This window comes from Glycine max, chromosome 5 (genome assembly GCF_000004515.6).
Source record: "Glycine max cultivar Williams 82 chromosome 5, Glycine_max_v4.0, whole genome shotgun sequence".
Classification (NCBI taxonomy): domain Eukaryota; kingdom Viridiplantae; phylum Streptophyta; class Magnoliopsida; order Fabales; family Fabaceae; genus Glycine; species Glycine max.
In genome coordinates, this window is record NC_038241.2 from 11,939,560 (window position 1) to 11,966,432 (window position 26,873).

Below are 26,873 nucleotides of genomic sequence, written 5' to 3' on the forward strand. Positions count from 1 at the left end.
AGGGAAAATTGGAAAGCCTATAGTTATATGATGAGTAGTGCAGTGCACATCTTAAAAATGATCAATTTTATTTCTCAACCAAACAACAATAATAGGCAAAAATGCCTCTTAATTCACAATTAAAACTCTTGGTCTTGTACTTTCAAGCTATTAATATTCTGGAGAACGATAACGACATAATAGGCCAGTCCTAACTTTCAAGCTGTTAATATATGAGTAAGTGGGTTCTAACCTGTGGTACCACAATTGCAAGATTGAGAACTCCCAAAGATAAACTTGAAGCAAGAAAGAAATTAAGGTCAGTAAAAGTGTAAAACCCAATTGGCTACTTGAAATTACCCGCCCAAGTTTGAGAAAAATTTATTTGTAGGTCCTCAAATTTTATAATTAGTGTACTGAGAAGTGTGAATATCAATCAATCTCTTATTGCATAAAAATCAAATTCTAGAATTATTTATATGATAGTCTCTCATCACCTTATTTTTTATAATTATATCTTTCAGTCTTTTATCTCATTATTCATCTTATTTCACATTTCCTTTTCTTTTCCTTTTCTTATTGAAAATTGTTGCATAATTATATATGTGATATTTTTAAAAATATTAAATATTAATTTGTTATTGAGAGAAATTTAAATCTAAGACTTCTTGCTTCTTTTTTCTTTTTTCTTATTTTAACTATTAAGCCAACCTATTAACTCCTTATATATGTGATACTTACATTTTTCTTTACTTATTTTAACCAAAAAAAAAATCTTTTAATTACAAGTCATGTTTTTTAGGTTTGCACCTTGAATCATAATTCTGACGGTATTTTGCAAATGCACAACATATTCAAGGATTAACGATAATCTTAATCACAATTCACAAGCACCAATCTAGGTTTGGATATATAAAATCATCAAGACAAGAAGTGAAATTGCAGGGAAAGAATTTATCCATATATCAGGGGTGTCATCAAGCGAGAGAGAGCACAGAAGAGTTAACATTAGTGTTCAACTTTTTTTTTTTTTTTAAAGTTACCAAATGGAGAAAGTTAACTGTAGGGGATTAGGTAATACAAAAGTACCAAAATTGGTAAAGTATAATCAGACAAAATTCTTACCGCTTTCATTAATTGCCTTACTTCAGACTCAGAAATGATGATAAAACAACAATATATTATACTAAAAGCTTGATTATTAAAATATTGATCAATACAACAAAAATGATGATAAAAGATTATTTACCTTTAGAGCAACTTTATTTAGCTTGTTCATTGCCCTAAATTGTTTCATTCTGGATAAAACAGCAACATCTAGATCGAGGTTTATCAGATGCTCCATCTTCTCTCATCCAAGGATGATCTGGATATATATATATATATATATATATATATATATATATATATATATATATATATATATATATATAACATTTTATTATAACTGGTTGACTCAAATAGGCAAATTGCCAAGAAAGTTGTGGCTCAAATGCTCCATACCAGAGAAAAATGAAAAGAGAAGAGAACAAGAGAAAGCACACTGGTATACGTGTGCTTGTATATGCATAAAAAATATATTATCATTACCATGCTACTTGAGAAAGTCAACTAACCAAAGAGAAGCATAACCAAAGTCAGCAAATGGAGACAAACGGACAACTAATTGTTGCAAGTATAGTCAATAACATTATAGAAGCAATGCATGTGTTTGAAAATGAATGATATCATTTAACACTTCTAGTGGAATATGAATTTCTTTTTTTCTCACTTCTTATCATCATTCTTAAAAATAAATTAATATCTTCAATATTATAATACTCACTAGAACATAAAATCTTCTTGAGATTAATATCTTTTTTTCAATTCAAACTCATCCAAAGTTTTCAATTTGTAGCATTCAAATTGACTTTGAACACAACTAAATTGATCTAATATGTATACAAAATAATCAATATGAAAATAATCTTTAGTTAAATGTGTGATCTTATGCCTAACATATTCACTAAAATGTCTTTTTTTTTATAGATTATACATTTATGCATGAATTTAAGCTCTATACAAATTTTAATAGCCTTTTTTTTGGGTGAGATGAGAAGGTTGAGTCCAAACTAGATGCAAAATCATTTTTCTTAACTTTTTTTAATCATTCATATCCTATTTCTTATCAAATGAGACATGGTACTACATTCAATCATTCATATCATTCAAATGCAGAATGAGACATGGTACTACATTCAATCATTCATATCCTTAACAATATCATGGATCAATCAAATGAGTAGTGACTAGTGACAACTTTCAAAATAAATATCCTATTTCTTATCTGTTTTCTCAGCCTCACTGTTACTTAGTTATCCATCCCACAGATTAGAACTCTCAAGATACAGTTAATGTTATTAGATATACTATTTCTTATCACTTTTGACACAAAAAATTAAAAAATTGCAACTACAAGAAGAGTTAAACTTACTAAGAACTTCAACTGCAGAGAGTCTTTGTTTGGGGTCAGCTTGTAACATCTTCTTAACCAGATCTTTGGCAATACTTGATATGGAAGGCCAAGGATCTGATGCGAAATCAATATGGCCACGAAGAATAGCATCAAATATACCCTGTTCCTTTTCTTCATACAAAGGACAAAGGCACAGTAAGAGAAGGATAGGAAAGGCATACTATTTGTGTCATCAAGGTAAGGCAGCAAAAAAAGGACAAGAAAAAGGAAATTTCCATACTAAAACACATAAGAACTAAATCAAAGCTAAAAAATCTGAACCAAAAAACAAATGAACAACCATATAACATCATAAATCTCATGCAGATATACAATAACAGCAAAACTCAGGGTCAAATTGTGATGCAGGATAATCTCAATTACAAAATTAAAATCCTAAACAAAACAGTAAAACCTAATAAATTAAACATGAAATATGAAATTGGTAACAGGAAGAGGAGGTTTACCTGACCAGAAGGGAGGGACACCAGAGAGCAAAATGAACAATATGACGCCAGCACTCCAAATATCATTTTGTTTAGAATACCGAAGCTTAAAAGAATACACTTATATAATAACAAGATGAAAAAAACTCCTAGGATTGCATACGAACACACTACACCAACCATCAATAATCAATATATAATATATAATATGCAGAACATATGTAATTAAGTAGGTAGCAACTAAAAAAACTGCCATGGACGCACGTACGCATTTATGCATGCTGTGAATAAAAAAATATCATTATTATATGCGCTTGCCAAGATATGGATAAGATGTGGGAGGGGCGTTGCAGTATATAACAGATTATCGCAACACTAGTGATAACAAGATGAAAAAACTCCTAGGATTGCATACGAACACACTACACCAACCATTAATAATCAATATATAATATATAATATGCAGAACATATGTAATTAAGCAGCTAGCAACTAAAAAAACTGCCATGGACGCACGTACGCACTTATGCTTGCTGTGAATAAAAAAAAATATCATTATTATATACGCTTGCCAGCATAACGAACAATATGACGATTAAGAATAACGAAGCTTAACAAAAATACACTTATATAATAAAGTTAACAAAGTTTTAAAAAACATATTTTTTTAGAAAATACAATTTTTTCACCTCCAAATTCATGTGCTGAAACTTCTTCTAGCAATCACCAAGAGCAAACCCCATCGTCCCGAATAGAAGCTTCAGCTTCTTTATCCTGTTCTCACTCCACATCTTCAACTTGGTGGCAATGTACGAGGAGCACATCATGGAGTCAAAGAGGCTCCACTCCTGCAACAACATAAGCCTCGGCTGGTTCTCATAAGTAATTCGCAAAGAATTTGGGGCACGAATCTTGGTACCATCCTTGAGAGTAACCGAAGTAACCATATCCAGGTTACCAGAACTGTTTATGTGCTGCTCGAGCTCCATGACTCCATCATGGTACCTCTCGTCACTCAATCTCTCGGAGCCAGAGTTGGAATCCGATTCGAACTCAGATTCGGAATCGAAATCAGAATTGACGGTGGTGGCGGCATTGGCGAGTGTGGTGAGGTCGAAATCATAAGAAAGATCGGATTGTCCTTCGTCTTCTTTAGTGAAGAGAACCACAACGACGTCATTTTGGTCGCTGAGGTTGCAGAGGTGGATGGGGCGGTGGCTGTCGACGACGAAAACGCGCGCATTGGAGGGGAGGTTTAGGGTTTTCCTGAGGTCTCTATGGTTGCCCCAATTTATTAGAATAGCATTTTTTTTATTTATATTTAACTTTATTTAATCAAGTGGTTAATTTTTTTAAAGAATTAAATTATATAATAAATAAATATACTTAAATAAAATAAGAATATATTCTATTTTTAAAATATTTATTCATGTAATTTATTGACAATATTTCTATCTATATTACAATAAATAACATGAATTTATTAATATAGATAAAAAAAAATATTGTCACTAAATTACAAACATTATTTTAAAAGATAAATATAATATATAAAATAAAAAAAATTATATAAATATATATATTTTAATTTATGTGAATAGTATTTTTTTATATATATTAACATTAAGATATTTTTATTATTTATTAGAATAGTATTTTTTATTTATATTTAACTTTATTTAATCAAGTGATTATTTTTTAAAAAAATTAAATTATATAGTAAATAAATATACTTAAGTAAAATGAGAATATTTTCTATTTTTAAAATATTTATTTGTAATTTATTGACAGTATTTTTATCTATATTACAAAAAATAACATGAATTTCTTAATATAGATAAAAAATATTGTCACTAAATCACAAGCATTATTTTAAAAGATAAATATAATATATAAAATAAAAAAAAACTTATATAACTATACATATTCTAATTTATGTGAATAGTATTTTTTTTTTACATATATTAAGATTAAGATATTTTTATTATTTATTACAATAGTATTTTTTATTTATATTTAAATTTATTTAATCAAGTGGTTAATTTTTTTAAAAGAATTAAATTATATAATAAATAAATGTAGTTAGATAAAATGAGAAAATTTTATATTTGTAAAATATTTATTTATGTAATTTATTGACAGTATTTTTATCTATATTACAATAAATAAAATGAATTTCTTAATATAGATAAAAAAATGTTATCACTAAATCAGAAACATTATTTTAAAAGATAAATATAATATATAAAATAAAAAAAATTTATATAAATATACATATTCTAATTTATGTGAAAATAAAATTTAATCTTATATGTTATATTTTAAAAGATAATATATAAGATTATAAAAATATAATAAATAAAAAATTGAATTTGAACTATTTTTGCATAAAATTTATATTAATATTATATTTTATACCAAATATTCAAATGAGCACCTAGATGTCGTGATAAAGGAGTGTGTTTCTCATTCTAAACATCATGGTTCTTGTCCTTCCTCAAACATTTTAAAAGTTTTTTATTTTTTTAAGAAAATGTTAGTCAACTTTTTATTATAATCAATGTTTGAAATTTAACTATCAACATTTAAAATTAAGAGTGGGTAAGCGGGCCGACTCGCCCTGTGTAAGCCCACATTGGTGACAAATGGATCAGTCTGTTTCGCACTCTTACATGAACTTAATACATTGGTCCGCACCTGCCTCACGGGCCTAGTTTCTAGAGAAACACTTAAATTTGAAAATAAATATAATTTTTTCTCTTAAAAAAAAAGTCAATTACACTCAATTATATATTTTTAAAAAAATCTTAATAAATCTCTAACAAATACTCAATTACAAAAATTTTAACACAACCAAATAAATTTTCAACATAAATGAAAAGAAATTTAGGATTAGGCTTTTAGGATTAATTTGGTTTGGGTTGACCTTGGTTAGTAGTTCCAGGTTTGCGGGTCAACCCATGAACCTTGTGGTCCAAACCCACACAGCTTGCGGATTATGCAGGACGAACCCAAAATCTTGCATAGCCATGAATTTTATAAAAAAAAATGGTTTGTGGCCTGCGCAAACCACAGGCCTTGCTATCCGATCCATGGACCCGAGTTTGTTTACTCACCCCTAGTTAAAATTAGTGACTCAAATAGTGAATTAAAAAAATAGGAGGACCAATTTGGTGAAATAGGTAAAATAGGGGGACAGATTTTGCAATTAAACCTTAAATTAAAGTAAATTTGGGATTTTAGTGAATGCATATGTTACGCATTGTATCTTATTGGGCCTTCCTCAATGCACATGTTGTACTAAAGTCAAATTGGATCTTCATCAATGCATAAATTTCACTTATGTCATATTAAAACTTAATGAATCATTGGTGTTACACTTATACCTTATATTTTGAATTACTTAATTTTATAAATTTTGATTATCATATATTTTCATAACATAAAGGGTATTTATTATCATTTTTAAATATTTATTTTGTAAAAAACACAAATTAAAAGACTAATGATAAGCATGGCTTATTTATCCTAATCACATAATGTAAATATTATTTTCTTAATTGAAAAATATTACTAATATACTAATTTCAATATTCTTCTAGTATAAAATATATTTAAGTATATCATATATTTATTACGATTTATAATAAATAAAAATTTTGTTACTTCACATATATAGAAAAGGAGATTTCAGTCGCTAATTCGGTCGTTAATCTTAAAATGGAAATAAGTATAGCGACCGAAATATTTTCGGTCACTACAATCTTGATATAGCAACCAAAATTTTTTCGGTTGCTATCTTCAACTACATATCAGTTGCTAATTTAGTGGCTAAAGTACTTTTGCTTTTTACATATACAGCAACCGAAATAGGACAGTTTTCCGTGACCTTTCACTTCGGTCGCTAATTCAGTCGTTGACAAGTTAAACATCATGATTAAATTCGGTCGCAAATTCAATCGTGAGTTGCAACGTTAACTCTGTGGTCGCTACTTCAGTCGAAATATTTTGGTCACTACTTTCGGTTGCTAAATTGCATTTTTTTAGAAGTGATTTAGGATGTTTATTTTTCATCTTCTTTTTTATTTATTTATTGGTGTATAACATCTCATCACACTTTTATAATAAATGAATAAAGATGACGGATGGAGCTTTTAAATTTAGAGATAACTACAATGTTGCTTTCTTTCTCCATGACGAAAATGTTTCTAAAGAGGTCGCAACGCAAAATAAATTTACATTTTTTTGAATTATTGGTGTACTTAAGATTCCATCACACTTTCGTAATAAATGAAGAAAGAGGATGACACACTTCCTTTAGTATTCTAAGGCCATCAGTGAAGCTTTTAAATTTAGAGGTAATTGCAATGTTGTTTTCTCTCTCAAATGACAAAAATATTTCTGAAGAGGTTGTAAATTCGTAATGCACGGTTGATTTGCGATCTATAGTAATTATTGGTGTTATTATTTTTAGACTTTGTTTGAGTTAACTTAAGCACTTTAATTTTTGGAGAAGTTGAACGAAATTATAGTGCTTTTATAAAAGCTAAATACATAAATTGATTTTTGTACCTTTACATTTTATATTTTATTTCATATAAGTACTTATGAAGAACTTGATCCAAATAGGTCTTAATAGAATTACGTGAAGCTCTTATATAAATTTAGTGAAAACCACGTGACAATATTGACATTTTAAGTTAAAAACATTTATACTGAAAACATTTAAAGTTTCTTTGCATCAATTTTTTTATAATTTTTAAAGTAATGATAGTACAGATAAAATTAATTTTGTGTTTAGATTATGAGTTGATTATAAGATTATATTTTATATTTAATTGTTATTAAATATAAACCATTTGGAGCCTTTACTCTGCATGGGAAAGTCCTTCGGTTTTAATCTTCAGCATCGATCCCATCATACTCTAAGCTAATAAAATTTCAAAAGTATGGTCTTAATTAAATAGCAAGGTGCATGATTTCAGTATGGTGCCAATAATGCTCACAAAATAAAATACAAATAAAAATTGTCAATGTGCTTGTAGATAACCAGACACAGACTTCAGTCTCAAATAGATTTTAAAAGCTTGATACTGAAAGTTTAATCCTTCATTAGGCAATCGGGTTACTTGCACCTCCAATAATATAGCAAAATATAAATACATAAAATAAATCTTATTGTAAAACATTTAAAAAAATGTTACATTCCTGCATGAGAAAACTAGTTTTAGAAAGACCAGTCTCTACTCCAGCACTTCAGTGACAAGTATTCTTCCATGCGATTCCCAGCTCTTTTTGAAGTATTAACCTCCCAAGAGTAAAGATTGCACTCCTTTTGCCTTGTCAAATAATTTTAAGAAGCATGATAATGGAAGAGGCACGAACCTGAATATACATGATGTTCACAACTTATCTATAAGGGTCTGAGCAAAAGGACAGCTATATGAGCTCAAGGAAGGACTTTTAATGTACATACGCCTCCAAGAAATAGTTTAATTTTATCAGCCAGTGCTGCCAGATAAATCACCAGAAAATGCGTTTCCATATGAAACTGATCCTGTTTGTGAAGCACTGCTGGCTCGAGCTTTCTGATACTGTCGTATCCGGAAAGCATCTCGTGGAAGTGGTTGACTTCGGACAGTTGTAGTATCATCATCGTCTTGCCCTAAACATTATTATCATAACAAAAATCAGCTGGAGGGGTACTTAATTTTTGAAGTCAACGCATAAAGAAAGGCAACAACACAAGCACTCACATCCGAAAACTAGCGTCTCATCTGACAGATGCAAGTTATAACCATTATTTAGGTATACATGCAGGGATAAAACTACGCACAAAAGAATATGAACATATATATTCATGTAGAAATTATACAGGTACATATACATACCAAATTACTAATTTTTGTAAACATAATTTAGCTCCAACTAAAATACCAGCCCTGCTTTGACAGAGAATCAGTGATGCCTACTTACAGTTACTAGTTTTAAAAACATCTGCATAAATTGAACTCTGAAAGTGGCATAGTCACAACTCACAACTAAGTCATGACAAACTATGGACATGAAATTAAATATTTGGCAATCCAAAATCCCTTTTGGATACAGGAAGAGAATGTTCCAGAAGTTCCACCGCTTGGTTCAAAAGAAAAGAAAAGAACAGAAAATATAAGCATAAAGTATAGACAATATGGATGATGCACATACTGTCTGGTTCCTTCCTTTTCCCATATTGTCTATTACTTCCTGGTTTCCAAGATATGCCACTTGGAACAGGGTAAGACTTGAACCAGAAAGTTCACTTGTAGCAGGAGCAGAACCAGCTGGTAATTGTGCTTGAATTCCTGCTTTCCCACTTTGTACTTGTGTTGGAATCCCTGTTTTCACACTTTGTCCTGTTGGTAGATCACTTTGCAAACAAATTGATAGCATGATATCCACATTTGGCGTTGGGCCTGAAAATTTCAAAACATATTTTTCAACAGTATTCAAATACAAAATAAGCAAGAAACAGTAATAGTCCTGGTGGCAACTCCAGAAAAATAGGTAAGTCAAATAATTATTTTTTATACTTTATAGTGATGCACTTTGCTTCCAACATTCTATAATTCATGTTTTCCAAACACAGAATGTATACAAGATTCATCCAAACTTGGTTATCTAATTAATCCTGCAGGAAAAAATTAGTGGCGACTTACAGTAGATAGCACTAAGCATTGAAAAACTAACAATGAAAAGCTCGATGGTTGAACAAATTTCAGAAAAGCACTGCTTAAACTTCGGAATAACAATATCTTTAGGGAAGCAGACACTAAAGAAGAAAGAATAAATGAAAAAACCAAAGAAAGAACAAAGAAGAAAAAAGGAGAATTAACATAAATTGCCTCCTTATATTGGCTAGTTAACAAGTGAAACTCATTCTAGTTGGCATTTCAAAACGATCACGGATTGTATATAAAAATGCAGAAAAAATGTAAAAGTATAATGGATAAGAAATCATAGTCAACAGAAATTTCGAAATTACCTTCAACTGCAGGTAGATTTGCCAAAAATGATACCAAAGCAGGTGGTGTTAGCTTTCAAAATTTCATAAAATGCATTTATTCCAGCACCTGCCACCAGCAATTGGATTAGACAAGGTCTTCACTCCAGGTGAATTGCACGTACATTTTCCATATCGTTCAATGAGGAAAACGAAATAATTTAAATTAAGAACAGGAGATAATAACTCCTTCCCTAAACCTTCTTGTATGAAACTATATTGGCAATAATTGGATGCTAAAAGACATTTTTTTAATGCATTTTCTCCATGCATTCTTTTGTGCTAAATACCAATAATTACATATGCAACATACACACAAATAGTAAAATGGTAGAAGTTGTAAAATTATCAATATTAAATAACTGAGTTGTATTATTCATACAATTTATACAATACTTTTTTTCTCCATATCTCTCTGTCACAATCACATCATTAATTACATCATATTTTTCTCTCTCCTAAAATTTGTTGTACAGATTGCTATATAAATAACATTTTTCTAAATAATTCAGGTCACGCTTGCTAAATTGAATTTATTCTGAACATGCAAGTTCAAACCATAGTAGCTAGATTCTCTCAATAACTATGCATACTCCATAGCAGATATCCTGTATTGTGTGCCACGTATCAAATTTGGAGGAAAATTTGAAGGAATTGGAGGAAAATTTGAATTTCTATTCAAATTTCACTTGAATTTGAATTTGAATTTGTAGAGCCAAATTTGGAGTTAAAATTTCATTAATTATGATTAGTGAATTTCAGCTATGATTCAACCCACTAATCCAAGATTGAATCCAAGATTCTCTACTAAGTGTGCTTAGGTGTCATGAGGTATGTAAAGCATGAAGGAGGACATGCACAAAGTGTGACTATATGATGTGGCAATGGGCTATACTAAGCAAATGCTCACCTCCCCCTTACGGTGGTCCGAAAATTAATTGGATTGGGCTTCTCCCAATTCAATTAAATTTCTCTCCTAACATAGACATCAAATAGTGCACTTAATGCATATGAAATTTTAAAACTACCCCTAACACAAAAACTAGTCTAGGTGTCCTAAAATACAATGGCTGAAAAATCCTACATTACCAAGGTATCCTAAACTTGTGGGGTACTCTCCCTACACTATGAAGCCCTAAATACAAGACCCAAAAATAATAAAATCATAATCTAATATGTACAAAGATAAGTGGGTTCATACTTAGCCCATGGACCCAAAATCTATCCTAAGACTCATGAGAATCCTAGGACATTCTCCTGCATCTCTGGCTCAATCTTCTTGGAGTCTTCTATCCAATGCCCTTGGGGGGGGGGGGGTAGGATTGCATCAGATCATGTAGCCGACCTCACCTAGTGTGATAAGGCTTTGTTGTGGTTTTATATGTTTTAAGTATAATTTTGTGTTTCCGTTAGAATCCTACAATGTGTTGCGATATAAACATGAGTTGAGTATTGTTTGACAAAGAGCTCACCTAGGATGAGTTTTTATTATGTCCAAGTATGTATTAGTGCACATATATAGTTTAAAGTATTGTTTGACAAAGCTAAAATCTTGCATCATGTACCAGATAAAAAAATAATCTTGATTGTATTAACTATTAAGGTTTCAATAAATTCTTTTAAAAGAACAAGGAAATAGGAATTAAGGCTTACCTCAACTGATTCCTCAAGTGGAAGTGAACTTAATGCCCTCTCAAATAAAGCACATATTAACTCGTTAGTTTTTCAACTATAGTCAATTAACAAATAGCTTTAGTTAGTTTGTAGTTATAACAGAATCTCAGCAGTATAAGTACTGCTCTTGTAAGAGATTTCAGTGGCATTGTATTTTCTTCATATTCAATAATACAATTCCCGATTCTTTCTCTATATCTTCTCTACTATATATATATATATATATTACAAAATAAAATTAAAAAACATTTTTCTTATGATACAAAATGACAACATAAAGCAATCCTGCACTTATAGACACAGGAATCCGAGTCTTCTTAATTTTGAGTAGATAAAACAACCAATATTTGTGTATGTATATCAACTAGATCAATTGCAATATAGAAAAAACATTAAAAAAATGTTTTCTTGCATAGTGAATTACAAGAGTAGGTTTAGTATTATGTCTACTATGTTAATCTCCTAGAGGTGTAAAACTCCAACTTGGTTCCAAAAAGGCGACAACTCAATTTTATTGTTCAAATTATGGGATTTTAGATATAGAGAAAGGAAGCATAGAAAACTAGAAAAGAGACTTTGAAAAATAATTTCTTAACTATTATGGTGTATTATTGTTCAATAATATAAACTTGATTTAGCCCATTAATCAAGTGTTAGGCCCATTTAAGTTTGTGTTACTACTCCAAAGAAAATTCTAGAAAAATGTAGAGATAAGTAAAAGTAATATTTAATAAGTAATTGAAAGAAGTGTGTAGAACTAAGTAGTTTGGAGAAGTGTGTACAACTCTTCGTTGAAGTGTGTGAAAATTTTCTTGATGTATCTAGAACTCTCCCTTGGAGCCTATAAAAAGGGGAGAGGTTGTCATTTGCAATTGAACCTAAGGAAGCCAAAACAAAAATATTTCTCAAGTAATAAAAATTAGTCTTCTTTCAAATATTCTCTCCTCCTTCATTTCCCTCAAATACTTCCTATAACCCTCTCTTTTCCAACAAAGTGGTATCAGAGCTTAGGTTCTAATAAGAAATCCATTTATAGTCATGGTGAGCAATGGAGCGACATCCTTCCAAGTTCCACTTCTAAAGGGGAGCACCTATGAAAATTGGAGCATCAAAATGAATGCCCTTCTTGAAGCACATGATGTTAGGGAAATGGTTGAAAAAGGCTATAAGGAGCCGCAAGATGAGACTTCACTATCCTAAGAACAAAAGGAGACTTTAAAGGATTCAAGAAAGAGAGACAAGAAAGCTCTCTTCCTCATCTATCAAGCATTAGATGATGATGCATTCGAGAAGATTTCTGATGCAACATCTGTTAAGGAGGCATGAGATAAGCTTCAAACCTCTCTCAAAGGAGAAGACAAAGTAAAGAAGGTGCATCTCCAAACTCTAAGAGGTGAGTTTGAATCCTTACATATGAAAGAGTCGGAGTCCATTTCTGATTATTTTTCAAGAATTCTCGTTAATCAACTAAAAAGAAATGGTGAGAAGTTAGAATATGTACAAATTATGGAGAAGATACTACTCTCATTAGATCCTAAATTTGAGCACATTATTGTGACAAATGAGGAAACCAAAGATTTAGAAACCATGACAATAGAACAACTTCAAGGATCACTACAAGCTTATGAGGAGAAGCATAAGAAGAAGCAAGAGATCACCAAGCGACTCTTCAAGTTGCAACTGAAGGAGAAGGAAGAAAGTCAAGGAAATGAAAGAAGTCATTGAGGCCGAGGTAGAGGTTGAGGTCACGGTCGAGGATAGGTTGGAGGTGGCAATAGTGTACGAGGTTCAAATTTCATCAACAATAGTTACGAGAAATGAAAAAGCTCAAGAGAATGTGGAAAAGGCTATACAAGCACAAGGTATGATAAATCTCAAACTCGATGTTATAAATGTCAAAAGATTGGCCACTATGCTTCAAAATGTAGATTCGCCAAGAATAGAGTTGAGGAGGAGACTAACTATGTGGAGCAAAAGGATGAGAAGTTTCAAATAGTGCTCCTAGAGTGTGGAAGTAATGAAGGTAGCCAAGAAAACACATGGTACCTTGACACTAGTGCAAACAACCTTATGTGCGAAAAAAGAAGCTTGTTCGTGGATCTTGATGAATCAATAAGTGATAATGTCTTATTTGGTTATAATTCCAAGATTCCTGTAAAAGGCAAAGGTAAAATCTTTATTTTTTTTGAAGGATGAAAGACATGAATTCATATCAAATGTCTACTACGTCCCAAATATGAAGAACAATATTTTGAGTTTGGGACAATTACTCAAAAAAGGTTATGATATTCACATGAAAGATTCTAGTATTTCCATTAGAGATGGGAAAAACAATCTAATCACCAAGGTACCAATGCCAAGATATAGGATGTTCTTGTTGAATATCCAAAACGATGTTGCAAGATGTCTTAAAGCTTGCTACATTGATGCATCCTGACTATGGCATCTTCGATTTTGGCACTTAAATTTTGGAGGCTTAAGTTTTCTATCAAAGAAGAAGATGGTGAGAGTACTACCCTCTATTAACCACCCTAATCAACTTTGTGAAGGATGTTTACTTAGCAAGAAATTCATAATGAGTTTTCCAAAGGAGTCAAACTCGAGCTAAGAAGCCACTCGAGCTAATACATGCTGACGTCTATGGGCCAATCAAGCCAAGCTCACTAGGTAAAAAAATTATTTCCTCCTTTTCATTGATGATTTTTCAAGAAAAACATGGGTCTATTTCGTAAAGCAAAAATCAGAAGTCTTTTCTGCCTTCAAGAAGTTCAAAGCTACAGTGGAGAAAGAAAATAGTCGAAAAATCAAAGCCATGAGGATTGACCGAGGAGGAGAATTCACTTCCAAAGAGTTCTGAGAGTTCTGTGAAGAGAATGGAATTAGATGTCCCCTAAAGGTTCCAAGATCCCCCCAACAAAATGGTATGGTGTAACGCCCTGAAATTTTGCTAACTGAAAATAAATGTTTAATGCATTTCTTGTGTTATTTGATTATTTGATTAATTTGGATGAGTTGAGGTGTTGTGTCAATTAGCTATGTGTGATTAGGTTACGTGGAGTTTGATTGACCTACGTTGAAATATTGAGATTTCAAGTTTTACACAAACCTGTTCTGGTAAAACTGCAATCCCTAACTTGTTTTGAATCACCTTCAAATTTGGACTACAGGTTCATAACTCACGTCTACATGCTTTGATCATTGGGATTTGCAAAACAACACTTTTGGACATCTCGCTTAGGGAGACAAGCACGCTAAACGCAATTCCAACCCGAGGAGATAATTCGCTCTGTGAGATCAGCGCGTTAAGCGCAATTCCAGCCAGTAGAGAAATTGCACTCAGCGTAAAATGTCGCACTCAGTGCCTAAAGTTGAATTTCTCTTAGTGAGATGAGCTTGCTATGCAAGATCTAGAGATTATAAATACGTTCTTCAGTGTGAAAAATACGATTTTCACCCCACTCTCTTTCTAAAATCCGTCCAAAACCCCTAGAAACTCCTCTTCCACCACCCATGACCACTGGTTGCCACCACAAGCCGTTGTTGCATGCCACCGAACCACCACACGGAGTGGAACACTTTAATCGAAGTGGAATCTTTAAAATCCACCTCAAGCATTTGATAGAGAAACAAGCTCTCAACCCTTTCTTTCATAGTTTCTCTGAGGTAACCTTGACTTCTATGCCTTTCTCCTAGTTAGTTTAAATTTCTCTTAGTATCTCTTGTATTTTTGGTACCATAATAGGAGATTATTACACTTCCTTTGAAAACCCTTGAAAATGAAACGTTGTAAAAATTTCCTTTATATAAAATTGATGTTATTTTTGTGACCTTCATTGAACCCTGAATACATTGATGTGATCAAAATTTTAAAATGTTTTTTTGATGTAGAAACCAAACACACCATTTTTGTCCCTTTTAAAACCGAATGGGTATTTGACCCAAATATTGTTATTAACCTTGCCCTTGAAATATATACTAAAATGTCTTTGATTTGGTATATAGAAATCTGCGTTTGGAATGATGAACTTAAACGTAAGAGACCTCTGAACGACGCAGAGAGCAGGACTTTTATGTTACTATTCTTAATTTTAATTTTTTGGCGTTTATCAAGAATCCACATCATTAATTTTCCCAGTAACAAGGTGAGCTTTCTGTCGATCAAATTTGAATGTGGTGACTTGGTGATTGAATTTTATGAAATAGAATTATCCTCCACAAATCAGTCTCGGTAGAAACAAAAGTAATGTGGAGCGGATGTGAAAAAAGAAAAAAACTGATAAGATAATAATAGCGCTAGTTTTTACTAACAAATTCCAATTCATAGTTGTCTGAAATAATGGTTTGCCATAACTGTGCTTTTTATCATTGCTTTTCATCCAAGCAAGTTCAATCAAGTGAAAATGGAAGTAATGAATGACAGGAAAGCAAAGCTAAACATGATGTCTGACTTGATGTATTGTCGATTTTCACTCACACCTGAACATTAAGCTCACAATTTGAACATGCATGCAATGTGAGTATATGTATATCACATACATAATACATTTCTTGAAAGACATTGATCTTTTATGCATCATTAAAACTTAAAATATTTCGGGCAGAGAGAGAGAGATTAGATCAATCATCAGGAAAACCAAGGAATCTGTTTATATGCTTGGCCACTGGTGTAGCATCACCTGGGGAGTAAGGAAGGAGAGAACTTAAATCCATGTCCGCTATAGTTTGATGGAGTGTTTGAGGACTAGCACAATACAGATGTTTTCTATCAGCAAGCTCTTCAGCCAGCTCACTCTGATGATTATCCATCAAATCTTGATTTACAACCACAACTAAAGGTTTGCCCAGCCGCAAGGTCTCAAATATGCTACCTGATCCTGCACAAATTCAGAATAGTTACAGTATACCTACCCCTAACCTTTTTTTTTTTTTTTTTGGAAGGCAGAAAATATATGTATTATTAATATGTAAACCAGTACCAGTGGTACCAGAGATTAAATTTACAAGGCACCAAGGTGCTACCCTCCAAGAAAATCATCCAACCTAAGTTTCTTCAAACAATAACAACAACATAGGTAACCTTAAGTTTCCTTTTTTATACATTATTTTGCTCTTTTATATGTAAATGATGTTCTTCTTGGTTAATCACAACACAACATGTATTTCTTTTAATTTATTATTATTTCCAGCAAGATTTTATCAGTAAAATATCTGAAAAGCATCTGGTGAATGGAACAGCAATGTTTTCTACCTGGCTAATAATGTAATAAACATCCCTGCCAGCACCATCTCACAGATGCAATTTAAAATAAAATACAAGAAATTTACTTCATTCCGAAACCCATCACATCCCTGATAGCTTGTGACTAATGAAGGAAATAATGATATTGAATAATGTGCATGTATGGGAAACCCAGTTAGTAATAGGAACAGATCCACTAACAGTGTTTACAATTTGACAACCATATCCACTTCATTTATGGGGAACAGGGGAAGGAATGATAAAGCAAATGAACATAGATCATTCTTTGCTCCCTTAAATCAGTGTCACAATTGCATTCAGTTACATTGAACCAATAGTTTTCTAAGCCAAGTTTGTGTTAGAAACAGGTCACAAAATGGGTTAAGTCACATAATAGGGCCCCAGGAACCAAGCGGGTCAGCCTCTATTAATTAGGATGATGGGCATTGAGATCCAAGTGGGTTAGGAAAGGATCCATTGATGGATAAAAAGTAGTTATTATTAGTAGTATATGTGATAGAAAATAAGGTGTTCACAACTTTGAATTAGAAAATGCATGATAGCAGTTATTCATAAAAAATAATTATAGAAGTTATGTGTATTAAGAGTATATATCTGATCATAGGGCATGTAATTAGGCAGGTGTGTTGTTATTAGTAAACAGTTCCCTCTGGAGGAGACTCTGTTTTCCATCAAGTGTATTGTTATTTTGTGTGATTTATGTGTTCAGTATTATATTTTAGTATTTTATAAATTGGTGCTCTATCACAGGCCTTGTTAGAAAAGTTGTTAAGAGTAGATAATTAGTTGACCAGCAATAAATAGAAGTAGAGAACGACAGGAAAGGCAGTTAGTTGGTTAGTCTAAGTCAGTTTTGGGTTAGAGAACAAGCTCTCCAACTCATGTAAAGGACACCCTTGTTATATCATTCTTCTCTTCTTGAACCTGGATACCCATTGATCCAATGTTGGAGGAGGGTATTCAATAAATTTTCCTTTGTTGTCTATATATAATATATAAAACCCGAGGAACAAATTGTACTGCAGCCATATAAACAAGGTAATTAGCAAAAATTATGCCACGTGATCATCCTTGACTAAAAGAAAATTCGGCCCACTGCAAAGCATACTAAACCCTCAAATGCTTTGCCAAAACCAAATCCTCCGATTGGCGCCACAAAATGCTACACCACCAAAATTTCACATTGTCAATGTTAGATTACATTTATCTTTACATTATCTTGTATTATTATTACATAGAAACTTATGATTCTAATTGATATGTAATTACCTAATAATTAGTAATTGATTGATATATAATCAATCATGATTCTGACTTCTCTATTATAAAATAAAGATGAGATGTGATCATCCTTGACACAGCATTTCAGTTAAACACTGTTATATTGTATCAGATCTTATTCTTGACAAAGAAATAACGACCTTTCCGCTTGTTGTCCTTCTTCCAGTGACCTGTTTCTGCATTCCGGTGAGCCCTTTTGCTCGTTGCCCTTCTTCCAACGACTCTTTCTCCTTCTCCAATGACTTTCCAACCACCGCTGGCCATCATCACTTTTCCGGCTACCTTTCTGGCTGGCAACCCCACCATTTGAAGAGCCTTTCGTCAATCTACAAGGCGCTGTATACGGCATCACAAACAAACCACCAACGCTCCCTCACACACGTCTCAAAGACGTGCCAAACAACTTCTGTGCTAGACGCATTTCCGGCACGTGGAAATGCATTCAGGCTCCGTTCTGGCCGAGCTTCCAACAACGAGCTCACCCAGCATGAATGATCCTAACCCTGCTGTTTCGCCTCCATCGGAGTTGTTCTGCATGTAGCTTAGAAGGTTCTTCTTTGTTTTTCTTTTTCACTCTACCCCTCTTCGCGGTGAACAGTATCACCTTCGACCATTGTCACCCATCACTGAAGACCACCATGTCGTCCACATGCGCAGCCAACTCAAACCATCGCCACACCCGACCCCATGCAAGGCCCTGGCATGTGAAGTTCAAGCACATGACAGCGTGACGCGTCTCCAGCGAACTGCCTTTAGTTTCTATCGGGTTGACCACATTTGTAACAAGCTCGATTCGTATGACATATATGCTTGAGCATGAGGGGGAGTGTTAGATTACATTTATCTTTACATTATCTTGTATTTATTATTACATAGAAACTTTTGGTTCTAATTGATATGTAATTACCTAGTAATCAGTAATTGATTGATATGTAATCAATACTGATTCTGATTTCTCCATTATAAATCAAGATGAGATGTGGTCATCCTTGACACACAACATTACAGTTAAACATTGTTATAGCCAACTAATATTTGCTTTTACATATGTGATATATCTATCACCAGACATTCTTCACAAGCTACCTGTTCTTTGTGACCAAGTACAGGTACCACTCATTCTTGGCAACCTATGATTACGCAGCATGCCTTATTTCAGGTCAAGAAAAGATAGTTTATGTTTATGCATTTGTCGTGCAAAGGGAAGAGATGGCACTGCTAACGAGCCCTATAAGAGCTTCTCAAGGATGCTGAGAAGCATTTGATCAAAATGTATGAGTATGCCAAAGATGGTGATGGTGACAGAGTCGGAGGAGATGAAGTGAACAAAGAGGCTGTGGAGATACTACTGAATTGAGCAAGTTAATCTTTCTTTTTGGTTGATGATTGAAGTTATTGCCTGAGGCATTTATCCAGATTTGTAGCTTGCACCTGCTTTGACCTTTCATGCAATCAGTAAGTAATGTTTGTTTATGAGTACACTGATCAAGACATTTTTTATGTCATGCTTTTCCTGTTATAACTGATACATGAAAACTGTTTTTGAGTAAATAAGAAAAATAATTATGTTTATCTCCACTGTTATCCAGAACTCTACATCTACTTGTGACAAAAATTTATAGCTATTGTCAGTTTTTATTTTAAAATGCGAATGTGTATGCTTCTAGGTGCTTCTTCAATATGTTTAAAATCATATTGCAAGCACTGACTTGTTTAGTTAGTTCATATATCCTTTTTTATAATTTCACATATATACTATATTCTTATATATAAAAGAAAAGAACGTAGTGAAACTTGCTTAAATGATTTTATGACCATCATCATCTGAACTTCACATCTACATAAAATGGATCATTTTGTGTTGCAGATTATTTTACCACTTAGTTCAATAAATATGACAAAGTTTGAAAATTGCAGGACCAGGTTGTTCCCCATTGGGGTAGAGGGAATTTATGGAGTTGGTACCCCTCAGAATCAACTCTTATAGAACACATTTTCATAACAAATATGCTAGGATTGAAGGTGAGGCAAGTCATCTGTATAACTGTTTCTCTATATTTGTACCTTTATGAAATACTTATGAGACATGAATAGCTTAACATATCATGGTGTATTAAGGAGGGGCAAATGTGCTCTTCTTGGAATTCCATGCTGGAAAGAGATAAGTCTACTGCAAAGGATGCATATGTCTTCCTGATCAACTGGTTAGAGAGGTTTCCATTTAGGAAGACACCATTGTATATCATTCTCGCTCTTCTCAACCCTGGATACCTACTGATCCAGAGTCAGATAAGGGTATTCAGTAAAATTTCCTTGTTTTCTTTTGTCAATCCCTATATTCTCAACCAGTTTGTTTCAAAGAAAAAAGGTGTTCAAACAGTATGCAAACCCTATTTGGCACTAAATCATTAACTCTCCTGACAGCTAATAAACCACATGGATGGGACGGCAGAATACAATATAATTATAAGACACCAAGACCATGTAACAGATAAACCACCCGGCACCAGCATAGACTTATATAACAAGAAGCAAAATAGCATGCAATAGACAACAAGGCGTAACAAGCATACCTGCGTGGCTAATGACTAGAGAAGCTGATCTGAGATGGTCTGCAATACTGGAAGAAAAAGTGAAGTAGTCTACAGCCAACGAACAATCATCTCCTTCAGACTACAATTCCAAAAAAAAGTTACTAAAAAGGACAAAAAAACTGAGTAAAAAGAAAAGTATATGCTACAGAAAAAGATAATAATAAACTCTCCACGCTGTTGTCTCCCTCCATTTTTTATGATAGTTAAACTCAGTTGCATGTCTAGTTAATCAATGTTAGTTCTTTTCTCCAAATTTATTGAGTTTGTCACACAAATATAGGGTGTGTTTGAGAGTAATTATGAAAATAGTTTATGATTTGAGAGTAATTATGAATAAGTACTTAAGTAAGCTATTTACCCAAACGTGCCCATATACATAATTATGCAGTGAATCTGATCACTGATCAATGCACTTATTGAATAAGTGCTTAATTAAACTATAACAGACCCATATACATATGTATCCAGTGATCAATGCAAACTTTCTTCAAGAGGACATAGAAAGCTGATTCAGCAAATGTTGAAGTGAGAATCTCACGTGCCCGCATCAACACAAATTGATTTTATAATTTAATTATTATAAACGAATATTCACAACCCAAGAAAAAAGATGAGAAAGGGGAAAAGAACCTTAGTAGGAAGATAGGATCCACGACCCATTTGAATGAGAAGGTGAGTGTACCCTTTTGCAAACAAGGCCTTTTTAACGTTGTCGGAATCGATGGCTCTGACGAGAGCATCGAAGCACGTTGTCCCTACGGTCACGAAAACTACTCTCTCTGTCATGTCATCGTTCCCCATTTAGTTTCTACACACTCTCCACTTAATTTCGATTCGATTCCCTTAGTTAGTGTATTGGCAATAGAAACAACAAATTGCCTTCATAAGAATCTGTCCCATCATTGAATTGAACACAGGGTGTTGCTAGGTGCATTATGTGAATGGGCAAAATTGCCCTTATTTTAAATTTAAAATAACAAACGCGCGCACCCATCACCCAACATTTTGTCTTCTTCTGCTATTTCTTCTCTCCTTCTTATCCGTGCAACCTTTTCTTCCGGTGGTGCCATTTTTGTGCCTTTTGCAAGCTCCATTGCTGCGTTTGTTGCGTTTCCACCGTCGAGGTTAGTACGTCGTATCTCCCCTCCCCTTTAATGGCCTTTGCTGTTGTAGTTTAGACGTTTATGGCTTTAGGTTAGAGGATTTTGATTTTCTGTGAAAAAATGGAAGAGTAAAGGTTTTTTCGTAATTGTTCCGTATGCGTTAATGATTGATTAACTTTCTTACAGAAGAAGTTCTCTTCTTCCGTAAGAAGGTTTCCATTTTTTTTTATTACTTTTGTTAATTTTTTGTAAAAATTAAGTTGTATTTCTTTGTTTTGTATTAAAAATAGGTATGTTTTGTTTTTTAATAATAAAAAAATTTATGCTTGCATGGTGGTATGTAAAAAAAATTAAATTAAATATTATATATTAGGTAACATTTTTGTTTTTTTATGTTTAATATATTTGCATCAAAATAGTTATTAGGGTTAGGGCTGAGGGCTGAGTGTATGTGTGTTTGATATTAGTAGTTATTATAGATATGTAGTGGTTAGGGTTGAGTGTATAGGGTTTAGTTTATGTAGTGCGTAGGAGACAATGCTTACGGTAGTGTGATTAGGGTTTATAATGTAGGGCTGAGGATTTATGTAGGTTTTTAATTATATGAATAGTTAATTTGACAAAAAAAAAACTACATGTTCTTCATGATTTGCAGATCATGATTAGAACTAGAGGTTTAGGTCGTGCCTTTGCTAGGGTTATAGGAAAAGGCATGGGTAGACAGGATGAGCATCATGCAAATGATGTTCCCCGACAGCATAGGCCTATGGTATCCGCCCATAGGCAACGGGTACATGTTGTTGTTGCTGAGGATGTTCCTCATATGACTGAGGATGTTCCTCATATGACTGTGGACGTAGCTACGCCTGGTGTAGAAGGCTTAGCTGGTGATGGTGCTGAGGGGTCACCTGCTGATGATGCTGAGGGATTCCCAGGTGGACCACGTGACTCATCAGTGCTAATTTCATTTGCCAACCATGTTGCACATAACATATGGAATGGAGAGATATTATAATTTTTACATAAAGTTATTTGTTAATTATTTGTTATTGTTGAGTTGTTTTTGATAATTAATTTATGATAAATCGTTATTTGGAATGATGTGTTCTTGAATTCAGGAACGTCCTAAGTTGAAGTTGGTCTCCCACGGAAGAAAGGTTGAGAAATTTGGGAGGCCAACGCCTGAGATTGAAGGGCTAGTCACTGCCATAGGATTAACTCCTTTGATCGGGTGTTTAGTAGTCACAGGTGATCCGGGAGTTATATCCGCTTTTGTCGAGAGCTGGCACAAGGAGACTAGCACCTTCCACCTTCCAGTAGGAGAGCTGACCATCACACTAGATGATGTTGCATCACTCCTCCATCTGTCGATCACAAGCGCCTTTCACAGCTTTGAGCCTCTACCTATGAACGAGGCGGTCATGTTGTTGATGGAATTGCTTGAGGTCTCCGGTGAGGAGGCTAGAGCTGAGACGGTATGGGTGCATGGGGCATATGTACGCCTGTCGTGGCTTCGGGATATCTATCAGAGGAGATGCGAGGCCTGATGGTGGATTGTAGTAACTCGTGCTTATCTCCTCCACTTGGTTGGTTGCACTCTTTTTGCTAACAAGAGTGCAACACATGTTCATGTAGTGCATCTGGAGGCTTTTCAAGACTTGGGTCAGAGTGGGGGCTATGCTTGGGGAGCTGTCGTGCTGGTGTATATGTATGACCAGTTAAATGAAGCTTCTCAGACCACTACACGACAGATTGCTGGGTACCGACTTTATTACAGGTAAATTCTGTGTTTGTAATATGTTAAATTGGATTATGATGTAAAATTTTTTTTATTTTATGTTCACCTCATGTTTGTAGTGCTGGATATATAAGCACTTTCCCAGTGTGCATGACTGTGTCACTGATGATGGCTACGACGAGACATCCCCACGTACCTCTCGGTGGCTTACTACGAAGGCTCATATGAAGGGAGTAATAGGAGCGTTGTACCGGACACGTTTAGATGCTTTGACGATTGCTGACGTGTGCTAGATGCCTTACGTTGATCACTAAGGAGTTAAGGGGTTTGACCTCATTTCATGCTTCCAGGGTCAACTTAGGTGGGGTCCTATTGTGGTGCATGTTCGACTAGAGAGGGTGATATGTGTTGGATCAAGTGGCCTCGGAATAATTAAGAAGGGGGGTTGAATTAATTATTAATGTGTCTTGACTAATTTTATCCTTCTTAAAGTTACTAGATTCAATTAGGCTTTACTACTAAGTTATGAGAAAGTAAAGAGCAGAAACAATAACTTAGACAAAAGTAAAGCGGAAATAAAAAGTACACAGCGGAAAAGTAAAGAATGTAGGGAAGAAGAAGACAAACACAAGATTTATACTGGTTCGGAAACAACTCATGTCTACATTCAGTCCCCAAGCAACCACCGGTTCTTGAGATTTCCAATAACCTTGTAAAATCCTTTACAATCAAAGATCGACAAGGGATGTACCCTCCCTTGTTCTCTTTGAACAACCAAGTGGATGTACCCTCCACTTGAACTGATCCACAAGAGATGTATCCTCTCTTGTTCTCAGTATTACAACCCAAGTAGATGTACCCTCTACTTGTACCACAAAGGATGTACCCTCCAATGTGTTAAGACAAAGAATTCTTAGGCGGTTAATCCCTTGAATTTTTGTAAAGGGAAACAAAAGATATCTCAGGCGGTTAGTCCTTTGAAATCTTTTGTTTAAAGGGAAGAGGAAAAATCAAAAGAATTCTCAGGCGATTAGTCCTTTGAATCTTTTGGCAAGAGGGAGAAGGAAGAATCAAAAGAATTCTCAGGCGGTTAATCCTTTGAATCTTTTGACAAGAGGAAGAGGGAATGAAGAAAAAGAATAGCACAAGTTTTTGGCCAATGAACTTTTCTTGAATAAAGAAAGTATTGAACAAAAACTCTTAGAAGAATGCTTTGAATGAACGAAAGAAATCTAAAAGTTCTCTTTAAAATTCATGCCATGGTCACATATTTATAGCCATTTGATGGCTCTTGAAACAACAAGTTAAAAGTTGTGATTCTTGGCAATTTCTTCAAAACTAATCACTTTTTAAAAGTTGTGACTCTTTTGAAAACTAGTCACTTTAAAAGTTGTGACTTTTTTGAAAACTAGTCACTTAAAGGTTGTGACTTTTGAAAAAATCTTCAGAAACAAGTCACTTTAAGAATTGTGACTTTTGGTAATTTATTTTTCAAAATAAGTCACTGGTAATCGATTACCATCATAGTGTAATCAATTACACATCAACATATGTGACTCTTCATGTTTAAATTTGAAAATCAAAATGTTTAAAAACACTGGTAACCGATTACAAGTATTGTGTAATCGATTACACAAGTTTGAAATGATTTAAAAAAGTTTTATCACAAGTTGTGACTCTTGAAATTTGAAATCTAACGTTTTAAAACATTGGTAATCGATTACATGATTATGGTAATCGATTACAGCTTTGTAAATTAGTTTGAAAAGAATGTTGGCTACTGGTAATCGATTACTGCCTTCTGGTAATCGATTACCAGAGAGTAAAACTCTTGGTAAAAGATTTTTCTTTGAAAAATTCTCTTGAACAAAATTGTGCTATTCAATATTTTGAAAAACTTTTTTAATACTTATCTTAATTGAGTCTTCTCTTGATTCTTTACTTGAATCTTGAATCTTGATTGAACGACTCTTTGATTCTTGAAACTTGCTTTGATTGAATGAGTCTTTGATTCTTGAAACTTGCTTTGATTGAATGACTCTTTGATTCTTGAAACTTGCTTGACTCTTGATTCTTGACTTGAGTCTTTGGCATCATCAAAATAATCTTGGAAAACATTGCTTCCACAATATGATAGTTCGAGTACATTCAGAATGGTTGTGAAGCGATCGCAGAAGGTTCTTCTTTATAAAATGTTATTTATTTTAAATTTTGTAATAAATGTGTTTTCATGAATGTCACAGGATGGTTGTGAAGGTTGCGAAGCGATCACAGAAAGGTTGAAGCGTGTGCTCAACCTAAGGATGGTCACTGAAGGCATAAACTTACATCAGATCATGGAAGATTGCCTTAGGATCACTAGGGGTGACACCTCAGATGGAAATGTTAGGGCGCGATGAAGACGACGCACAGATCATTGATAGATCATGTTATGTCTTGTATTTGATAGCATTTTTGTATTTGTTACATTATTTTAGTTATAATTTTTATTGAAATTATTTGTTACATTATTTTATTTTTTGTGCACTCTATATCACACACCTTCCAGAATTGATAAAATTAATAAATAATAAAATGATTAATTATGTTAAAAAATATAAAAAATATAACATAAAAAACTATACAATAGAAATAAAATAAAAAAAAGTTAATTAAGGTGTGCCGATTTATATATACTAAGAAATATAATCTTATGTATTGGTGCAACTTAAAAAAAATCTTGGTTCAACTAATATACGATTTATATATACTTAGAAATATAATCCTATGTATTGATGATTACTTCTGTGATACATTTTTTTATATTTTAGTTAAGGCGTGCCGATTCACTCGCTCCACTCATTGTCACTCATGCAAGACAATCTTGTCCTTTCCTCTTCGATCTTTTTTATTCCAATCTTGGAAGAAGTTATTTGGCCAGTTGTAGTACAATACATATTTATTCATATTTCTATTTTTGTGGTTCCTTCAAATGAAATTCGCTATTTTTGTTAAACTATCGTTGAGATGAAATTGACTTTGTTAAGTAAATATTTAGAAAAGATATTCTAATCCGCATTGAATCATGGGTAAACCAAATAATGGAAATAATTATTGAACAGGTACTAAACTAGTAGTGAACAACTTAGTTGAAAAAGTAGTGAACAAGTTATCGAATTCAAACATTACATTAACTTCAACATGATGGAAAGAAATAAAATTTGCATGAAAAACTCAGAAATAAAACTTGCATTCAATCCTGTAGCGATGTAGCCACGTCGTC

General features: G+C 33.3%; 3 protein-coding genes across 3 annotated transcripts; 1 reads left to right on the plus strand and 2 right to left on the minus strand.

Annotated features, from left to right (window-relative positions):
* Nucleotides 1–8,139: 8,139 nt before the first annotated feature.
* LOC113001687 (uncharacterized) lies at nt 8,140–10,117 on the minus strand. The gene is made up of 3 exons (XM_026128591.2): nt 9,944–10,117; nt 9,127–9,374; nt 8,140–8,584 (listed from the first exon to the last, which is right to left on the minus strand). The coding sequence occupies exons 2-3, from the start codon at nt 9,349–9,351 to the stop codon at nt 8,369–8,371; spliced, it is 441 nt and encodes a 146-aa protein (XP_025984376.1). The 5' UTR covers nt 9,352–9,374; nt 9,944–10,117; the 3' UTR covers nt 8,140–8,368.
* A 5,963-nt stretch (nt 10,118–16,080) lies between these two features.
* LOC100527305 (uncharacterized) lies at nt 16,081–21,584 on the minus strand. Its single transcript, NM_001250950.2, has 3 exons — nt 21,401–21,584; nt 20,750–20,849; nt 16,081–16,509 (listed from the first exon to the last, which is right to left on the minus strand). Exons 1-3 carry the CDS (start codon nt 21,569–21,571, stop codon nt 16,253–16,255), a joined length of 528 nt encoding a protein of 175 aa, NP_001237879.1. The 5' UTR covers nt 21,572–21,584; the 3' UTR covers nt 16,081–16,252.
* Nucleotides 21,585–22,531: 947 nt separating this feature from the next.
* On the plus strand, nt 22,532–26,010 carry LOC106798811 (uncharacterized). Its single transcript, XM_014775986.1, has 5 exons — nt 22,532–22,828; nt 22,992–23,348; nt 23,487–23,650; nt 23,757–23,895; nt 25,855–26,010. Exons 1-5 carry the CDS (start codon nt 22,532–22,534, stop codon nt 26,008–26,010), a joined length of 1,113 nt encoding a protein of 370 aa, XP_014631472.1.
* The last annotated feature ends 863 nt before the right edge of the window (nt 26,011–26,873 follow it).

Bases quoted from the DNA above. Each gene is read 5' to 3' on its own strand.
- LOC106798811 (XM_014775986.1), top strand. From the start codon at position 22,532: ATGATTAGAACTAGAGGTTTAGGTCGTGCCTTTGCTAGGGTTATAGGA. The intron at 22,829-22,991 runs GTGCTAATTTCA...TCTTGAATTCAG, and splicing joins GTGGACCACGTGACTCATCA to GAACGTCCTAAGTTGAAGTT. The intron at 23,651-23,756 runs GTAAATTCTGTG...GCACTTTCCCAG, and splicing joins GGGTACCGACTTTATTACAG to TGTGCATGACTGTGTCACTG.
- LOC100527305 (NM_001250950.2), bottom strand. From the start codon at position 21,571: ATGGGGAACGATGACATGACAGAGAGAGTAGTTTTCGTGACCGTAGGG. The intron at 20,850-21,400 runs GTTCTTTTCCCC...TTGGAATTGTAG, and splicing joins GATCCTATCTTCCTACTAAG to TCTGAAGGAGATGATTGTTC. The intron at 16,510-20,749 runs GTATGCTTGTTA...GAATTTGTGCAG, and splicing joins TCTAGTCATTAGCCACGCAG to GATCAGGTAGCATATTTGAG.
- LOC113001687 (XM_026128591.2), bottom strand. From the start codon at position 9,351: ATGCTATCAATTTGTTTGCAAAGTGATCTACCAACAGGACAAAGTGTG. The intron at 8,585-9,126 runs GTATGTGCATCA...AATAATGTTTAG, and splicing joins GAAAAGGAAGGAACCAGACA to GGCAAGACGATGATGATACT.